This window comes from Hemiscyllium ocellatum, chromosome 47 (genome assembly GCF_020745735.1).
Source record: "Hemiscyllium ocellatum isolate sHemOce1 chromosome 47, sHemOce1.pat.X.cur, whole genome shotgun sequence".
Taxonomy (NCBI): domain Eukaryota; kingdom Metazoa; phylum Chordata; class Chondrichthyes; order Orectolobiformes; family Hemiscylliidae; genus Hemiscyllium; species Hemiscyllium ocellatum.
This window is the reverse complement of record NC_083447.1, coordinates 11,636,441-11,658,410: the sequence shown is the minus strand read 5'-3', so window position 1 is coordinate 11,658,410 and position 21,970 is coordinate 11,636,441. Positions and strand designations below refer to the sequence as shown.

Below are 21,970 nucleotides of genomic sequence, written 5' to 3'. Positions count from 1 at the left end.
TCCATATTGACACCGTGATATAAACACACTCAGTGACACAGTGATATAAACACACACACTGACACACTAATATAAACACACTCATTGACGCACTGATATAAAAACACACACTGACACTGTGATATAAACACACTCACTGACGCACTGATATAAACACACACTGACACACTGATATAAACACACTCAGTGACACACTGATGTAAACATCCATATTGACACCGTGATATAAACACACTCAGTGACACACTGATATAAACACACTCAGTGACACACTGATAAAAGCAACCAAACTGATACACTAATATGAACACACTCACTGACACATTGATATAAACACACTCAGTGACACACTGATGCAAACACCCATACTGACACACTAGTATATACAAACTCACTGCTTTAAACACACCACACTGACACACTGATATAAACATACTCAGTGACACACTGATATAAACACACACACTGACACAGTGATATAAACACACACATTGAACCAGTGATATAAATACTGATAGAACACACACTCAGTGACACACTGATATAAATACCCACACTGACACACTAATGTAAACGCACTCACTGACACACTTATATAAACACACATGCTGACACACTGATATAAACACACTGACTGACACACTGATATAAACACACACACTGACACACTGATATAAACACATACATTGGCACACTGATATAAACACACTCACTGACACACTGATATAAACACACACACACTGACACACTAATAGAAACACACACACTGACACACTGATATAAACACACACACTGACACAGTGATATAAACACATACATTGACACACTGATACAAAACACACACACTGACACACTGATACAAACACACTCACTGACACAGTGATACAAACACACATACTGACACACTGATATAAACACACTCACTGACACACTGATATAAACACATACATTGACACACTGATATAAACACACACACTGACACACTGATATAAACACACACACTTACACATTGATATAAACACTTACACTTATACACTGACATAAACACACACACTGACACAGTGATATAAACACACACATTGAACCGGTGATATAAATATACTCACTGACATACTGATAGAACACACACTCAGTGACACACTGATATAAATACCCACACTGACACACTAATGTAACTGCACTCACTGACACACTGATATAAACACACTCACCAATAAACTGATATAAACAACTACACTGACACACTAATATAAACACACACACTGACACACTAATATAAACACACACTGACACACTGATATAAACAGACACACTGACACACTAATATGAACACACTTGCTGACGCACTGATATAAACACACACACTGACACACTGATATAAACACACTCAGTGACACACTGATGTAAACACCCATACTGACACACCAGTATATACAAACTCACTGCTATAATCACACGCATGACACACTGATATAAACACACACACTGACACAGTGATATAAACACACTCAGTGACACACTGATATAAACACACTCAGTGACACAGTGATATAAACACACACACTGACACACTGATATAAACATACTCATGACCCACTGATAAAAGCAACCAAACTGACACACTAATATGAACAGACATACTGACACATTGCTATAAACACACTGACACACTGATATAAACACACACACTGACACACTGATATAAACACATACATTGACACACTGATATAAACACACTCAGTAACACACTGATAAAGACACCCAAACTCTCACACTAATATAAATACATTCACTGACGCACTGATAGAAAACACACACACTGACACACTGATATAAACATACTCATGACACACTGATATAAACATACACACTGACATACTGATATAAACACACACTGACACACTGATATAAACACACTCACTGACACACTGATATGAACACACACACTGACACATTGCTATAAACACACTGACGCACTGATATAAACAAACACACTGACACACTGATATAAACACATGCATTGACACACTGATATAAACACACTCAGTAACACACTGATAAAGACACCCAAACTGTCATACTAATATAAACACATTCACTGACGCACTGATACAAAACACACACACTGACACACTGATATAAACACACACTGACACAGTGATACAAACACACATACTGACACACTGATATAAACACACTCACTGATACACTGATATGAACACACACACTGACACATTGATATAAACAAATACATTGACACACTGACACACTGATATAAACACACTCACTGACACAGTGATACAAACGCACATACTGACACACTGATATAACCACGCTCACTGACACACTGATATAAACACACACTGGCACACTGATATAAACACATACACTGACATAGTGACATAAACACACACGCTGACACACTGATATAAACACACACACTGACACAGTGATATAAACACACACATTGAACCAGTGATATAAATATACTCAGTGACATACTGATAGAACACACATTCAGTGACACACTGATATAAACACACACATTGACACAGTGATAGAAACACACACGCTGACACACTGACATAAACACACACAATGAAACACTGATGGAAACACACACACTGACATAGTGATATAAACACACACACTGACACACTGATATAAACACACTCACCAATAAACTGATATAAACAACTACACTGACACACTAATATAAACACACACACTGACACACTATTATGAACACACTTGCTGTCGCACTGATATAAACACACACTGACACACTGATATAAACACATACATTGACACACTGATACAAACACATACACTTACACACTGATATAAACACACACACTGACACACTGATATAAACACACTCAGTGACACACTGATGTAAACACCCATACTGACACACCAGTATATACAAACTCACTGCTATAATCACACGCATGACACACTGATATAAACACACACACTGACACAGTGATATAAACACACTCAGTGACACACTGATATAAACACACTCAGTGACACAGTGATATAAACACACACACTGACACACTGATATAAACATACTCATGACCCACTGATAAAAGCAACCAAACTGACACACTAATATGAACAGACATACTGACACATTGCTATAAACACACTGACACACTGATATAAACACACACACTGACACACTGATATAAACACATACATTGACACACTGATATAAACACACTCAGCAACACACTGATAAAGACACCCAAACTCTCACACTAATATAAATACATTCACTGACGCACTGATAGAAAACACACACACTGACACACTGATATAAACATACTCATGACACACTGATATAAACATACACACTGACATACTGATATAAACACACACTGACACACTGATATAAACACACTCACTAACACACTGATATGAACACACACACTGACACATTGCTATAAACACACTGACACACTGATATAAACACATACATTGACACACTGATATAAACACACTCAGTAACACACTGATAAAGACACCCAAACTGTCACACTAATATAAACACATTCACTGACGCACTGATACAAAACACACACACTGACACACTGATATAAACACATACTGACACAGTGATACAAACACACATACTGACACACTGATATAAACACACTCACTGATACACTGATATGAACACACACACTGACACATTGATATAAACACACACATTGACACAGTGATATAAACACACACATTGAACCAGTGATATAAATATACTCACTGACACACTGATAGAACACACCTTCAGTGACACACTGATATAAACACACACATTGACACAGTGATAGAAACACACACGCTGACACACTGACATAAACACACACAATGAAACACTGATGGAAACACACACACTGACATAGTGACATAAACACACACACTGACACACTGATATAAACACACTCACCAATAAACTGATATAAACAACTACACTGACACACTAATATAAACACACACACACTGACACACTGATATAAACACACACACTGACACACTATTATGAACACACTTGCTGTCGCACTGATATAAACACACACTGACACACTGATATAAACACATACATTGACACACTGATACAAACACATACACTTACACACTGATATAAACACACACACTGACACACTGATATAAACACATACGCTTACACACTGATATAAACACACACATTGAACCAGTGATATAAATATACTCACTGACATACTGATAGAACACACACTCAGTGACACACTGATATAAACACACACATTGTCACAGTGATATAAACACACTCAGTAACACACTGATAAAGACACCCAAACTGTCACACTAATATAAACACATTCACTGACACACTGATATAAACACACACACTGACACACCGATATAAACACACACACTGACACACAGATATAAACATACTCATGACCCACTGATAAAAGCAACCAAACTGATACACTAATATGAACACACATACTGACACATTGCTATAAACACACTGACACACTGATATAAACACACACACTGACACACTGATATAAACACATACATTGACACACTGATATAAACACACTCAGCAACACACTGATAAAGACACCCAAACTCTCACACCAATATAAATACATTCACTGACGCACTGATAGAAAACACACACACTGACACACTGATATAAACATACTCATGACACACTGATATAAACATACACACTGACATACTGATATAAACACACACTGACACACTGATATAAACACACTCACTAACACACTGATATGAACACACACACTGACACATTGCTATAAACACACTGACACACTGATATAAACACATACATTGACACACTGATATAAACACACTCAGTAACACACTGATAAAGACACCCAAACTGTCACACTAATATAAACACATTCACTGACGCACTGATACAAAACACACACACTGACACACTGATATAAACACACACTGACACAGTGATACAAACACACATACTGACACACTGATATAAACACACTCACTGATACACTGATATGAACACACACACTGACACATTGATATAAACACACACATTGACACAGTGATATAAACACACACATTGAACCAGTGATATAAATATACTCACTGACACACTGATAGAACACACCTTCAGTGACACACTGATATAAACACACACATTGACACAGTGATAGAAACACACACGCTGACACACTGACATAAACACACACAATGAAACACTGATGGAAACACACACACTGACATAGTGACATAAACACACACACTGACACACTGATATAAACACACTCACCAATAAACTGATATAAACAACTACACTGACACACTAATATAAACACACACACACTGACACACTGATATAAACACACACACTGACACACTATTATGAACACACTTGCTGTCGCACTGATATAAACACATACATTGACACACTGATACAAACACATACACTTACACACTGATATAAACACATACGCTTACACACTGATATAAACACACACATTGAACCAGTGATATAAATATACTCACTGACATACTGATAGAACACACACTCAGTGACACACTGATATAAACACACACATTGTCACAGTGATATAAACACACTCAGTAACACACTGATAAAGACACCCAAACTGTCACACTAATATAAACACATTCACTGACGCACTGATACAAAACACACACACTGACACACCGATATAAACACACACACTGACACACAGATATAAAACCACACACTGACACACTGATATAAACACACACTCACTGACACAGTGATATAAACACACTCAGTGACACACTGACATAAACACACACAATGAAACACTGATGGAAACACACACACTGACATAGTGACATAAACACACACACTGACACACTGATATAAACACACTCACCAATAAACTGATATAAACAACTACACTGACACACTAATATAAACACACACACACTGACACACTGATATAAACACACACACTGACACACTATTATGAACACACTTGCTGTCGCACTGATATAAACACACACTGACACACTGATATAAACACATACATTGACACACTGATACAAACACATACACTTACACACTGATATAAACACACACACTGACACACTGATATAAACACATACGCTTACACACTGATATAAACACACACATTGAACCAGTGATATAAATATACTCACTGACATACTGATAGAACACACACTCAGTGACACACTGATATAAACACACACATTGTCACAGTGATATAAACACACTCAGTAACACACTGATAAAGACACCCAAACTGTCACACTAATATAAACACATTCACTGACGCACTGATACAAAACACACACACTGACACACTGATATAAACACACACTGACACAGTGATACAAACACACATACTGACACACTGATATAAACACACTCACTGATACACTGATATGAACACACACACTGACACATTGATATAAACAAATTCATTGACACACTGATAAAAAACACACACACTGACACACTGATATAAACACACTCACTGACACAGTGATACAAACGCACATACTGACACACTGATATAAACACACTCACTGACACACTGTTATAAACACACACTGGCACACTGATATAAACACATACACTGACATAGTGAGATAAACACACACACTGACACACTGATATAAACACACACACTGACACAGTGATATAAACACACACATTGAACCAGTGATATAAATATACTCACTGACATACTGATAGAACGCACACTCAGTGACACACTGATATAAACACACACATTGACACAGTGATAGAAACACACACGCTGACACACTGACATAAACACACACACTGACACACTGATATAAACACACTCACCAATAAACTGATATAAACAACTACACTGACACACTAATATAAACACACACACACTGACACACTGATATAAACACACTCACTGACACACTATTATGAACACACTTGCTGTCGCACTGATATAAACACACACTGACACACTGATATAAACACATACATTGACACACTGATACAAACACATACACTTACACACTGATATAAACACACACATTGAACCAGTGATATAAATATACTCACTGACATACTGATAGAACACACACTCAGTGACACACTGATATAAACACACACACTGACACACTAATGTATACGCACTCACTGACACACTGACATAAACACACACAATGAAACACTGATGGAAACACACACACTGACATAGTGACATAAACACACACACTAACACACTGATATAAACACACTCACCGATAAACTGATAAAAACAATCACGCTGACACACTAATATAAACACACACACTGACACACTGATATAAACACACTCACCGATAAACTGACATAAACAACTACACCGACACACTAATATAAACACACAGACTGACACACTGATATAAACACACACACTGATATAAACAGACACACTGACACACTAATATGAACACACTCACTGACGCACTGATATAAACACACACTGACACACTGCTATAAACACACTCAGTGACACACTGATGTAAACACCCATACTGACACACTAGTACATACAAACTCACTGCTATAAACACACACACTGACACAGTGATATAAACACACACACTGACACACTAATATAAACACACTGACTGACACACTGATATGAACACACACACTGACACACTGTTATAAACACACACACTGACACACTGATATAAACACACTCAGTAACACACTGATATAAACACACACACTGACACACTGCTATAAACACACTCAGTGACACACTGATGTAAACACCCATACTGACACACTGGTACATACAAACTCACTGCTATAAACACACACACTGACACACTGATATAAACACACACACTGACACACTAATATAAACACACTGACTGACACACTGATATGAACACACACACTGACACACTGTTATAAACACACACACTGACACACTGATATAAACACACTCAGTAACACACTGATAAAGACACCCAAACTGACACACTAATATAAACACGTTCACTGACACACTGATACAAAACACACACACACTGAAACACTGATACAAACACACACACTGACACCCTGATATAAACACATACACTTACACACTGATGTAAACACACACACTGACACACGAATATAAACACACACACTTACACATTGATATAAACACACACTGACACAGTGATATAAACACACACATTGAACCAGTGATAAAAATATACTCACTGACATACTGATAGAACACACACTCAGTGACACACTGATATAAACACACACATTGACACAGTGATAGAAGCACACACGCTGACACACTGATGTAAACACCCACACTGACACACTAATGTAAACGCACTCACTGACACACTGACATAAACACACACACTGACACACTGATATAAACACACACTGACACAGTGATACAAACACACATACTGACACACTGATATAAACACACTCACTGATACACTGATATGAACACACACACTGACACATTGATATAAACAAATTCATTGACACACTGATAAAAAACACACACACTGACACACTGATATAAACACACTCACTGACACAGTGATACAAACGCACATACTGACACACTGATATAAACACACTCACTGACACACTGTTATAAACACACACTGGCACACTGATATAAACACATACACTGACATAGTGAGATAAACACACACACTGACACACTGATATAAACACACACACTGACACAGTGATATAAACACACACATTGAACCAGTGATATAAATATACTCACTGACATACTGATAGAACGCACACTCAGTGACACACTGATATAAACACACACATTGACACAGTGATAGAAACACACACGCTGACACACTGACATAAACACACACACTGACACACTGATATAAACACACTCACCAATAAACTGATATAAACAACTACACTGACACACTAATATAAACACACACACACTGACACACTGATATAAACACACACACTGACACACTATTATGAACACACTTGCTGTCGCACTGATATAAACACACACTGACACACTGATATAAACACATACATTGACACACTGATACAAACACATACACTTACACACGGATATAAACACACACACTGACACACTGATATAAACACATACGCTTACACACTGATATAAACACACACATTGAACCAGTGATATAAATATACTCACTGACATACTGATAGAACACACACTCAGTGACACACTGATATAAACACACACACTGACACACTAATGTATACGCACTCACTGACACACTGACATAAACACACACAATGAAACACTGATGGAAACACACACACTGACATAGTGACATAAACACACACACTAACACACTGATATAAACACACTCACCGATAAACTGATAAAAACAATCACGCTGACACACTAATATAAACACACACACTGACACACTGATATAAACACACTCACCGATAAACTGACATAAACAACTACACCGACACACTAATATAAACACACAGACTGACACACTGATATAAACACACACACTGATATAAACAGACACACTGACACACTAATATGAACACACTCACTGACGCACTGATATAAACACACACTGACACACTGCTATAAACACACTCAGTGACACACTGATGTAAACACCCATACTGACACACTAGTACATACAAACTCACTGCTATAAACACACACACTGACACAGTGATATAAACACACACACTGACACACTAATATAAACACACTGACTGACACACTGATATGAACACACACACTGACACACTGTTATAAACACACACACTGACACACTGATATAAACACACTCAGTAACACACTGATATAAACACACACACTGACACACTGCTATAAACACACTCAGTGACACACTGATGTAAACACCCATACTGACACACTAGTACATACAAACTCACTGCTATAAACACACACACTGACACACTGATATAAACACACACACTGACACACTAATATAAACACACTGACTGACACACTGATATGAACACACACACTGACACACTGTTATAAACACACACACTGACACACTGATATAAACACACTCAGTAACACACTGATAAAGACACCCAAACTGACACACTAATATAAACACATTCACTGACACACTGATACAAAACACACACACACTGAAACACTGATACAAACACACACACTGACACCCTGATATAAACACATACACTTACACACTGATGTAAACACACACACTGACACACGAATATAAACACACACACTTACACATTGATATAAACACACACTGACACAGTGATATAAACACACACATTGAACCAGTGATAAAAATATACTCACTGACATACTGATAGAACACACACTCAGTGACACACTGATATAAACACACACATTGACACAGTGATAGAAGCACACACGCTGACACACTGATATAAACACCCACACTGACACACTAATGTAAACGCACTCACTGACACACTGACATAAACACACACAATGAAACACTGATGGAAACACACACACTGACTTAGTGACATAAACACACACACTGACACACTGATATAAACACACTCAGTGACACACTGATGTAAACACCCATACTAACACATCAGTACATACAAACTCACTGCTATAAACACCCTCAGTGACACAGTGATATAAACACACTCAGTGACACACTGATAAAAGCAACCAAACTGACACACTAATATGAACACACTCACTGATACATTGATATAACCACACACTGACACACTGATGCAAACACCCATACTGACACACTAGTATATACAAACTCACTGCTTTAAACACACCACACTGACACACTGATATAAACACACTCAGTGACACACTGATGTAAACACCCATACTGACACGCTAGTATATACAAACTCACTGCTATTAACACACACACTGACACACTGACATAAACACACACACTGACACACTGATATAAACACACTCAGTGACACACTGATATAAACGCACACACTGACACAGTGATATAAACACACTCTCTGACACATTAATAGAACACACATGCGGTGACACACTGATATAAACACACCCACCCGACACAGTGATACAAACACACACACTGACACACTGATATAAACACTTACACTGACACACTGATATAAACACACACACTGACACATTAATATAAACACACTCAGTGACACACTGATATAAATACCCACACTGACACAGTGATATAAACACACTTACTGACACACTAATATAAACACACACTGACACACTGCTATAAACACCCACACTGACACACTGATATAAACACACTCAGTGACACAGTGATATAAACACACATGGACACAGTGATATAAACACACACTGATATAAACACACACACTGACACACTAATATAAACACACTCAGTGACACACTGATATAAATACCCACACTGACACACTAATATAAACACACACTGATACACTGATATAAACACACTCAGTGACACAGTGATATAAACACACACTGACACACTGATATAAACACCCACACTGATACACTAATATAAACACACTCAGTGACACACTGACATAAACACACACGCTGACACACTGACTTAAACACACTGACTTAAACACTGATATAAATACACTCAGTAACACACTGATAAAGACACCCAAACTGACACACTAATATAAACACACTCACTGACGCACTGATATAAAACACACACACTGACACACTGATATAAACACACTGACTGACACACTGATACAAACACACACTGACACATTGATATAAACACATACACTGACACACTGATATAAACACATACACTTACACACTGATAGAACACACACATTGAACCAGTGATATAAATATACTCACTGACAGACTGATAGAACACACACTCAGTGACACACTGATATAAACACACTCACCGATAAACTGATATAAACAACTACACTGACACACTAATATAAACACACAGACTGACACACTGATATAAACACACACACTGACACACTGCTATAAACAGAACACTGACACACTAATATGAACACACTCGCTGACGCACTGATACATACACACACACACTGACACACTGACAGAAACATACATACTGATACAGTAATACAAATACACACACTGACACACTGATATAAATATACACACTGATATAAACACACACACACTGACACAGTGATATAAACACATTCACTGACACACTCATAGAACACATACGCAGTGACACACTGATATAAACACACACTAAACCAGTGATATAAACACACACTGAACCAGTGATATAAACACACACACTGACACACTGATATAATCACACACACACTGACTCTGTGATATAAACACACACAGACACACTGATATGAACACACTCAGTGACACACTGATAGAAACATACACACTGACACAGTGATATAAACACACACACTGACACACTCATATACACGCACTCAATGATACACTGATATAAACATACTCAGTGACACACTGGTATAAATACCCACAGTGATACACTAATATGAACACATTCACTAACACAATAATGTAAACACACACACTGATACACTGATATAAACACACACACTGACACTGTGATATAAACACACTCACTGACACACTGATAGAAACACACACACTGACTCAGTGATATAAACACACACACTGCCACACTCATATATACGCACTCAATGATACACTGATATAAACACACTCAGTGACACACTGGTATAAATACCCACAGTGATACACTAATATAAACACATTCACTGACACAATAATATAAACACACACACTGACACACTGATATAAACACACACACTGACACACTAATATAAACACACTCAGTGAACACTGATATAAATACCCACACTGACACATTAATATAAACACACACTGATACACTGATATAAACACACTCAGTGACACAGTGATATAAACACACACTGACACTGTGATATAAACACACACTGACACACTGATACAAACACACACACTGATACACTGATACAAACACACTCAGTGATACAGTGATAAAAGCACACACTGACACTGTGATATAAACACACACTGACACACTGATATAAACACACACACTGACACATTAACATAAACACACTCAGTGACACATTGATATAAATACCCACACTGACACACTAATATAAACATACACTGACACACTGATATAAACACACACCCTGATGCACTGATATAAACACACACACTTAAACACTGATATAAACACACACACTGAACCAGTGATATAAACACACACATTGACACACTGATAGTACGCACATTTAGTGACACACTGATACACACACACTGACACTGTGATATAAACACACACATGGACACACTGATATGAACACACACACTGACACACTGATATAAACACATTCACTGACACAATAATATAAACACACACACTGACACACTGATATAAACACCCACACTGACACACTAATATAAACACACTGTGACACACTGATATAAATACCCACACTGACGCACTAATATAAACACACCCTGATACACTGATATAAACACACTCAGTGACACAGTGATGTAAACACACATCCTGATACACTGATATAAACGCACACACTTAAACACTGATATAAACACACACACTGACACAGTGATATAAACACACACTGACACACTGATATAAACAACTACACTGACACACTAATATAAACACACACACACTGACACACTGATATAAACACACACACTGACACACTATTATGAACACACTTGCTGACGCACTGATATAAACACATACACTTACACACTGATGTAAACACACACTGACACTGTGATATAAACACACTCAATGACACACTGATATAAATACACACATTGACTCAGTGACATAAACACACTCACTGACACAGTGGTATAAACACGCACACTGACACACTGATATAAATACACACACTGACACAGTGATATAAACACGCACTGACACTGTGATATAAACACACACACACACTGACAGTGATATAAGCACACAGTGACACACTGATATAAACACACACACTGACAGTGATATAAACACACACACTGATAGTGATATAAGCACACAGTGACACACTGATATAAACACACACACTGACAGTGATATAAACACACAGTGACACACTGATATAAACACACACACTGACAGTGATATAAACACACACACTGACAGTGATATAAGCACACACTGACACACTGATATAAACACACACACTGACAGTGATATAAACACACACACTGATAGTGATATAAGCACACAGTGACACACTGATATAAACACACACACTGACAGTGATATAAACACAGTGACAATGTGAATGCCGACGTTTACACGCTGCTATGAATACAGTAACCATCGACCCGCTGCGATCCTTCAATGACAGAGATGGTGAATGAATGAGCAGCTTTCCTGGTGTATTCCCAGTGTCCGGCTCTGGTTGAGCCCTGTGGCGATGCGATGTATGTGACAACCAAGAGGGCAGGGGTTAGCCTGGGGGAACTGAGAGCAAGTAGCTCACTCCGTGTCCACCTGGGATACAAACTTCCAAACAAATCCCCCCAAAAAAACACAGACAGGGAAGCACCTGGGACAGGTCCCGCTGCTGGGCATGTTCATACTAACCTCGCTCGGCTCAGAATACAAACTGTTCCAGTCCGACACTTCATGGCATTCCATTTTCACCGAACCCAACATTGTCTCTTGCAGTGTGTGTGTGTGTGTGTGTGTGTTTTTTAAATAAACGAGGGGCTGGGAGAGAGATGAGGAATTTTTAAAAAGAAATCAAATGAGGCGAAGGAACCAAATGGAGATGTAACGCTGCATTAAAATTCCTCTGGCTCCGGAATTGTATTCCAATTCACTCGGGCGGTGGGAGGTTCAAATCTCCAGCTTCCCAAATGAGCAGAAGTATCCCAGAGAGAGAATTAGAGTTGGAGGAGAGAGTTTGAGGCGCCGACTTGGAAGGGGGCTTGGGTCCGGTGAGTTCCTTCCCCGAGTCGCCGTCCGAAGGTAGCCCAGCACTTGGGGGAAAGTCAAGATGATGGTCCCCAAATCATCTCCCCACCACTTCCAGCTCCAGTAGTCTCTCTCTTGGTCCGCTTGAGAACTTCAGGAGCACAACTGTGTGTGTGTGTTTGAGAAGGAGAGAGACTGTAGGACCAGTTACTGATTAACTGATCCCCTGAGGTGTGGTGTCAGGAGGGAGAGAGAGAGAGCAATGCTATTGGAATTGAGAAGCCAACTGAGAGGTTGGCTGGATCTTGGACAGACCTGGGTAACGGTAGCGTCCTCTGCTGCCAGAAATTAGAAATTTTGTCTTCTCTCCCTCAATCCCTCACCTTCTCTCCCCCTCCAAAACAATCCTGAAGCCAGTTCCATGAGGAATATTGAGGACTGCTGGAGGTTCAGCAGTTCCAGAGATAAGGTTTTGAGTCCAATATGAAGATTGGATAAGCACACAGATGTTGATGGGATAGATTAGATTCAATTCCCTACAGTGTGAGGACAGGCCCTTCAGCCCAAACCGATCCTCCAAAGAGTAGCCCACCCATTTACCCCTGACTAATGCACCTAACACACTATGGGCAATTTAGCATGGCCAATTCACCTTAACCTGCACACCTTTGGATTGTGGGAGGAAACCGGAGCACCCGGAGGAAACCCACGCAGACACGGGGAGAATGTGCAAACTCCACACAGACAGTCGCCCGAAGGTGGAATCGAACCTGGGACCCTGGTGCTGTGAGACTACAGTGTTGACCACTGAGCCACCATGCCATCCCATTAGTGTAGGGGGACGAGCTGAGAATAGTTGACAGGTCGGCGCAACATTGAGGGCCTAAGGACCTGTTCTGCGCTGTATTGTTCTACGTTCTATGGTCCTTTAGGGCAGAGATGATTGGAGGGAGGGGGAACCTAATCGGGGTGTTAAAGAAAGTGAGGGGCCTGGACTGGGTGGATTTTAGGAAGGAGTTGTTTTTCTCAGCGGAAGGATCACTTAACAAGGGGGCATAATTTTACAGTGAATAGCAGATTAGAGGGGAATTGGAGGAAAACTTTGGTTGCCAGAGGGTGGAATGGAGGGTAGTTGAGGAGGGAAACCTCTGAACCTTTCAAAAATACTGAGATGAGCACTTGACGTGCCATAACATTGAAGGCTGTGAGCTTGGTGTGGGAAGATGGGACTAGAATCATAGAAGAGGTAAAAACAATGACTGCAGATGCTGGAAACCAGATTCTGGAAACTGCTCCTCGGATCCTGCCTGAACTGCTGTGCTCTTCCAGCACCACTAATCCAGAATCTAGAATCATAGAATCCCTACAGTGTGGAAGCAGACCATTCAGCCCATTGAGCCCACACCTTCCCTCTGAAGACTATCCCAACTCCTGCCCTGTGCCTGTCCCCCTGCATTGCCCATGGCTGACACTACGGGCAACATGGCATGGCCAAACCACCCTGAGCTGCACACCTTTAGACTGTGGGAGGCAACGGGAGCCCCTGAAGGGAGGTTGTAATGCCTCTTTACTGGTAAAAACTCGACGGGTCGAAGGGCCTCTTCCCGTACTGTGTGATTCTCTTTGACTCTCCTGGAGAGCCAGGATGAGGAGGTGATGGTGTTGGACTGGGGTGGACAAAGTTAAAAGTCACACATCACCAGGTTATAGTGCAACAGGTTTATTTGGAAGCACTAGCTTTCGGAGTGACGCTCCTCCATCAGTTAGCTACCTGCAGTTAATTGTCCTGCCCAGTGCTTTCAACAAGTTGAAAGATATAAGCTGAACTGAACTTACATTCTGCTCCCACTCCCTTTCCAATCAGATGGAAAAAATAGCAGTAAAACGTGGGGATGATGTATCTGACTTAGACCATTGCTCCATAGCAACCAACTTTTTAAGTTTTAGTTTTGTTAAACTAGCATTTCTGTCTCGACACCTTAAGGATACGGGACTTCATACAATCCTGACAGCAAAGACGCCGGCCAATCAGCCCAGAGAGACCACCCCACCCCACCGAACAGCATCCCACCCAGACCCTATCCCTATCCCTGTAACCCCACATTTCCTACAGCCAGTCCACCCTAACCAGCGCATCTTCTGGCTGTGGGAGGAAACCCACGCAGACACGGAGGGAAGAACGTGCAAACTCCACACACAATCGCCCGAGGCTGGAATCGAACCCGGGTCCCTGGCGCTGTGAGGCAGCACCGCACCCCACTTCTCAGAATCTGTCCAGTACAGAACCTTGCAAGTGGGCCGGGTCTCTCAAACAGATTCCCTGCCCCTCCCGTCTCTTTACCCCAGAGCGTTCGTCCATCTCCAAACAAAACACCAGTTAGCACCTATTCCATCCCCATGTGTTCACCATATTGAGTGTGTAAGGAGCAAGTGTGACTGATTCCACCCCTGTGTTCACTATATTGAGTGTGTAAGGAGTGAGTGTGACTGATTCCACCCCTGTGTTCACTGTATTGAGGGTGTAAGGAGTGAGTGTGACTGATTCCACCCCTGTGTTCACTAAATTGAGTGTGTGAAGAGTAACTGTGACTGATTCCACCTCTGTTCACTATAGTGAGTGTGTAAGGAGCAAGTGTGACTGATTCCACCCCTGTGTTCACTATAGTGAGTGTGTAAGGAGCAAGTGTGACTGATTCCATCCCGTGCGTTCACTATAGTGAGTGTGTAAGGAGTGAGTATGACTGATTCCACCCCTTGTTCAATATAGTGAGTGTGTAAGGAGTAAGTATGATTGATTCCACCCTGTGTTCACTATTGTGAATGTGAAAGGAGTGAGTGTGACCGATTCCACCCCTGTGTTCACCACAGTGAGTGTGTAAAGAGTGTGACTAATTCCACCCATGTTCACCATATTTTGTATTTAAGGAATGAGTGTGACTGATTCCACCCCTGATGGAATCCTGATGAAGGACTTATGTTCCTCAGATGCTGTCTGACCTGCTGTGCTTTTCCAGCACCACACTTTTGACTCTAATCTCCAGCATCTGCAGTCCTCACTTATGCATAGTAATCAAAGATCACAGAATCCCTACAGTGTGGAAACAGGCCCTTCGGCCCAACAAGTCCACACCAACCCTCCGAAGAGTAACCTACCCTGACCCATTCCCCTTACCCGATTGCTCTAAATTTGCCCCTGACTAATGCACCTAACCCACACATCCCTGAACACTACAGGCAATTTAGCATGGCCAATCCACCCTGACCTGCACATCTTTGGACTGTGGGAGGAAACCGGAGCACACCCACGCAGACACAGGGAGAATGTGCAAACTCCACACAGATAGTCATCCGAGGCCGGAATCGAACCTGGGTCCCTGGTGCCGTGAGGCAGCAGTGCTAACCACTGAGCCACAGTGCCACCCACGGGTATGGAGGACCTTGCGTGTTTCGGAGGATACCACGTGCCCCAGTACCTGGGCACGCAGACAGGGGGCAGGCAGTCAGGCTGAAGAGCTTCCTCATATGCCACCACCACCTCTGCAGCCACACCCCTGCTCCCTGGAGCTGTATACATCTGTATACAGATTCTAAAGCATTCAGCTGTGCGTCCCGGAGAGGGGGGATACACAGTAAGCTTTGTACAGCTAAGGTGGCACGGTGGCTCAGTGGTTAGCACTGCTGCCTCACAGCACCAGGGTCCCAGGGTCGATTCCAGCCTCTGACGACTGTCTATGTGGAGTTTGCACATTCTGCACATTCTCCCCGTGTCTGCGTGGGTGTGCTCCGGTTTCCTCCCACAATCCAAACATGTGCAGGTTAGGGTGAATTGGCCTGTATTGTTAGGTGCATTAGTCAGGGGTAAATATAGGGTAGGGGAATGGGTCTGGGTGGGTTTCTCTTCGGAGGGCCAGTGTGCACTTGTTGGGCCGAAGGGCCTGTTTCCACACTGTAGGGAAGCTAATCTATTCTAAACGATCTGTGTGCGTGCGAGCACCGAACGAGGAAGCGTACGGCGTGCAAAGGTTGGCCGTGCGTGGCGGCAGATGGGTGGGTGTTAAAAACAAAGACTTTCATTCGTCTAGCACCCGTCACAACCAGCCAGCAGCCTCAAAGTGTCTCGCAGACAGAGAACTCATTTCAAGATGTAGAGTCGCCGGGAAACGTCTCTCCCAGTTTGCACACAGCAAGCTCCCATGAACAACTATGTGAGCATCTCTTTTTCTGAGATGTTCATGGATGTGAAGTGTTGAAAAATTGGCCAGGCCACCCTGGAGAATTTACCCACTCCTCCGTCAAAACAGGGTGCCAGAATTGTTTACCTTCGCCGGACAGAGTGCCTAGAGCGTTGGCATATTTGAAAGAGGGAGCCTCTGACAGGGTAGCACTCCCTCAGTCACGCCCTCGATGGCTATGCTTGAGGTCTTGGAGCAGGGCTTGGAATGGGGGAGGGGGAGTGATATGCCAACTGAGCCATAGTCAGGACACAGCAGAAACCAGGCGACGTCTCCCCACTGTAACCCGCAGCACTCGGGGTTACCCAGAATTCCCACTGTACCCTGCAGCAGCCGGGGTTACCCAGAATTCCCACTGTACCCCGTAGCAGCCGGGGTTACCCAGAATTCCCACTGTACCCCACAGCAGCCGGGGTTACCCAGAATTCCCACTGTATCCCGCAGCAGCCGGGGTTACCCAGAATCCCCACTGTACCCCACAGCAGCCGGGGTTACCCAGAATTCCCACTGTATCCCGCAGCAGCCGGGGTTACCCAGAATTCCCACTGTACCCTGCAGCAGCCGGGGTTACCCAGAATTCCCACTGTATCCCGCAGCAGCCGGGGTTTCCCAGAATTCCCACTGTACCCCGTAGCAGCCGGGGTTACCCAGAATTCCCACTGTACCCCACAGCAGCCGGGGTTACCCAGAATTCCCACTGTATCCCGCAGCAGCCGGGGTTACCCAGAATTCCCACTGTAACCCGCAGCAGCCGAGGTTACCCAGAATCCCCACTGTACCCCACAGCAGCCGGGGTTACCCAGAATTCCCACTGTACCCCACAGCAGCCGGGGTTACCCAGAATTCCCACTGTATCCCGCAGCAGCCGGGGTTACCCAGAATTCCCACTGTACCCCGTAGCAGCCGGGATTACCCAGAATGCACAATATAAAGCCCTGGAGACCTCAGGCAAGGGTGGGGGGGTGGAGGTGCAGGAGGAGAACCGTGAGATTCGAGCCCATGCTGCTGGCATCTCAAACCAGGCATCCAGCCAACTGAGCTAACCAACTTCCACCCGGTATCCAGCACCTGAGAGAAAAGCCCCCGAGGTTCCAATCTTCGGCGGCCTCAGTCAGAGAGCTGACACGGAGACAGTGAACTGACTGGCCTCCCTGTAACAGATCTGTGGCCCGTTGATAAACATTTGGCTTTAGCTCTCCCTGTGACACACTACACCAAAGGTAAACATCAGGACAGGAACTTGGCAGCGATACAGAGTCCAAACACCTTTGCTTTTGTTTTCACTCTCGCGCTGTACATGGTGAAGTGATTGATGGCTACTGCCAAGCAGCCGGGAGGGGAGGCCACTGGCCCTAATGGGCACCATTCATTTTCAGAGTCGCAGAGAGGCGCAGTCAGGCGGCCTGTGAGTACGACACACCGATGATGCATTTGCTGCCTTCAGAGTCCCGTGCCACTGCCTTGGCAGCTGCTCCTGCTGCTCAGGAACCCCTGTGTGTTCAGAGCTGCGTCCGAGAGAAACTGCAAAGAAAATTAAACAGTGACTGGTGCTCTCCCTTCATCACCAACAACTCAAACACCAACCAAACAGCGGCACTTGGACGTCAACTTCTCATCCTTGCCTACAGGGTAAAGGTCATTCCCATTCTGACCCCATGGCAGAGATCATGAACTCCCCCTGAACCACTAACAAAGTGACTGATTCTCCCTCTCACCTCAGCTTAAAGGTGACCAGCTCCCCCCCACCCCCTGGTACACAGAGCAACGGTTGTTAATCCCCTAACACACAGGGTAAAGGTTACAGATAGCTGTAACCCCACAGCAAAGGTCACTAAATCCCACTGACCCACAGACCAATGGTTATTAAATACCCCCCAACCTCACAGGGCAAAGGTTATAAATATGCTGACCCCTGAACAGAAAGGTTACTAAGTCTCCCCCCCTATCCAGTCACATCAGTGTCCGTTGCCTCTCAGGGGGCTGATGGTCACTCAGGGACCCATGGTCACTCTGGGGCCATGGTCACTGAGTGGCACATGGTCACTCAGGGGCACATGGTCACTCAGGGGGCACATGGTCACTGAGGGGCACGTTGGCACTCAGGGGCACATGGTCACTCAGGGGCATATGATCACTCAAGGGCCCCATGATCGCTCAGGGGTACATGTCCACTCAGGGGCAAATGGTCATTCATGGAACCCATGGTTATTCAAGGGCACATGGTCACTCAAGGAGCACATGGTCACTCAGGGATCCATGGTCACTCAAGGGCACATGGTCACTCAGGGGCACATGGTCACTCAGGGGGCCTATGATCGCTCAGGGGTACATGTCCACTCAGGGGCAAATGGTCACTCAGGGCCCATGGTTACTCAAGGGCACATGGTCACTCAGGGATCCATGGTCACTCAGGGGGCCCATGGTCACTCAAGGGCACATGGTCACTCAAGGAGCACATGGTCACTCAGGGATCCATGGTCACTCAAGGGCACATGGTCACTCAGGGATCCATGGTCACTCAAGGGTATATGGTCACTCAGGGGGCCCATGGTCACTCAGCGATACATGGTCACTCAGGGGCACATGGTCACCCAAGGGCACATGGTCACTCAAGGGGCACATGGTCACGCAGGGGCCCATGGTCACTCAGGGATCCATAGTCAATCAGGGGCACATAGTCACTCAAGGGGCATGTGGTCACTAAGGGGGCTCATGGTCACTCGGGGGCACAT

At 42.7% G+C, this 21,970-nt stretch overlaps 1 protein-coding gene across 1 annotated transcript in view; it reads right to left on the bottom strand.

Moving 5' to 3' along the window:
- Window positions 1–14,745, bottom strand: part of LOC132836629 (forkhead box protein A2-like) — an 88,321-nt gene extending 73,576 nt beyond the window's left edge. The window contains exon 1 of the mRNA XM_060856020.1: window positions 14,674–14,745. Coding sequence (XP_060712003.1) covers window positions 14,674–14,745 — 72 coding nt within the window. The remainder of the gene's footprint in view (window positions 1–14,673) is intronic.
- Between the last annotated feature and the right edge of the window lie 7,225 nt (window positions 14,746–21,970).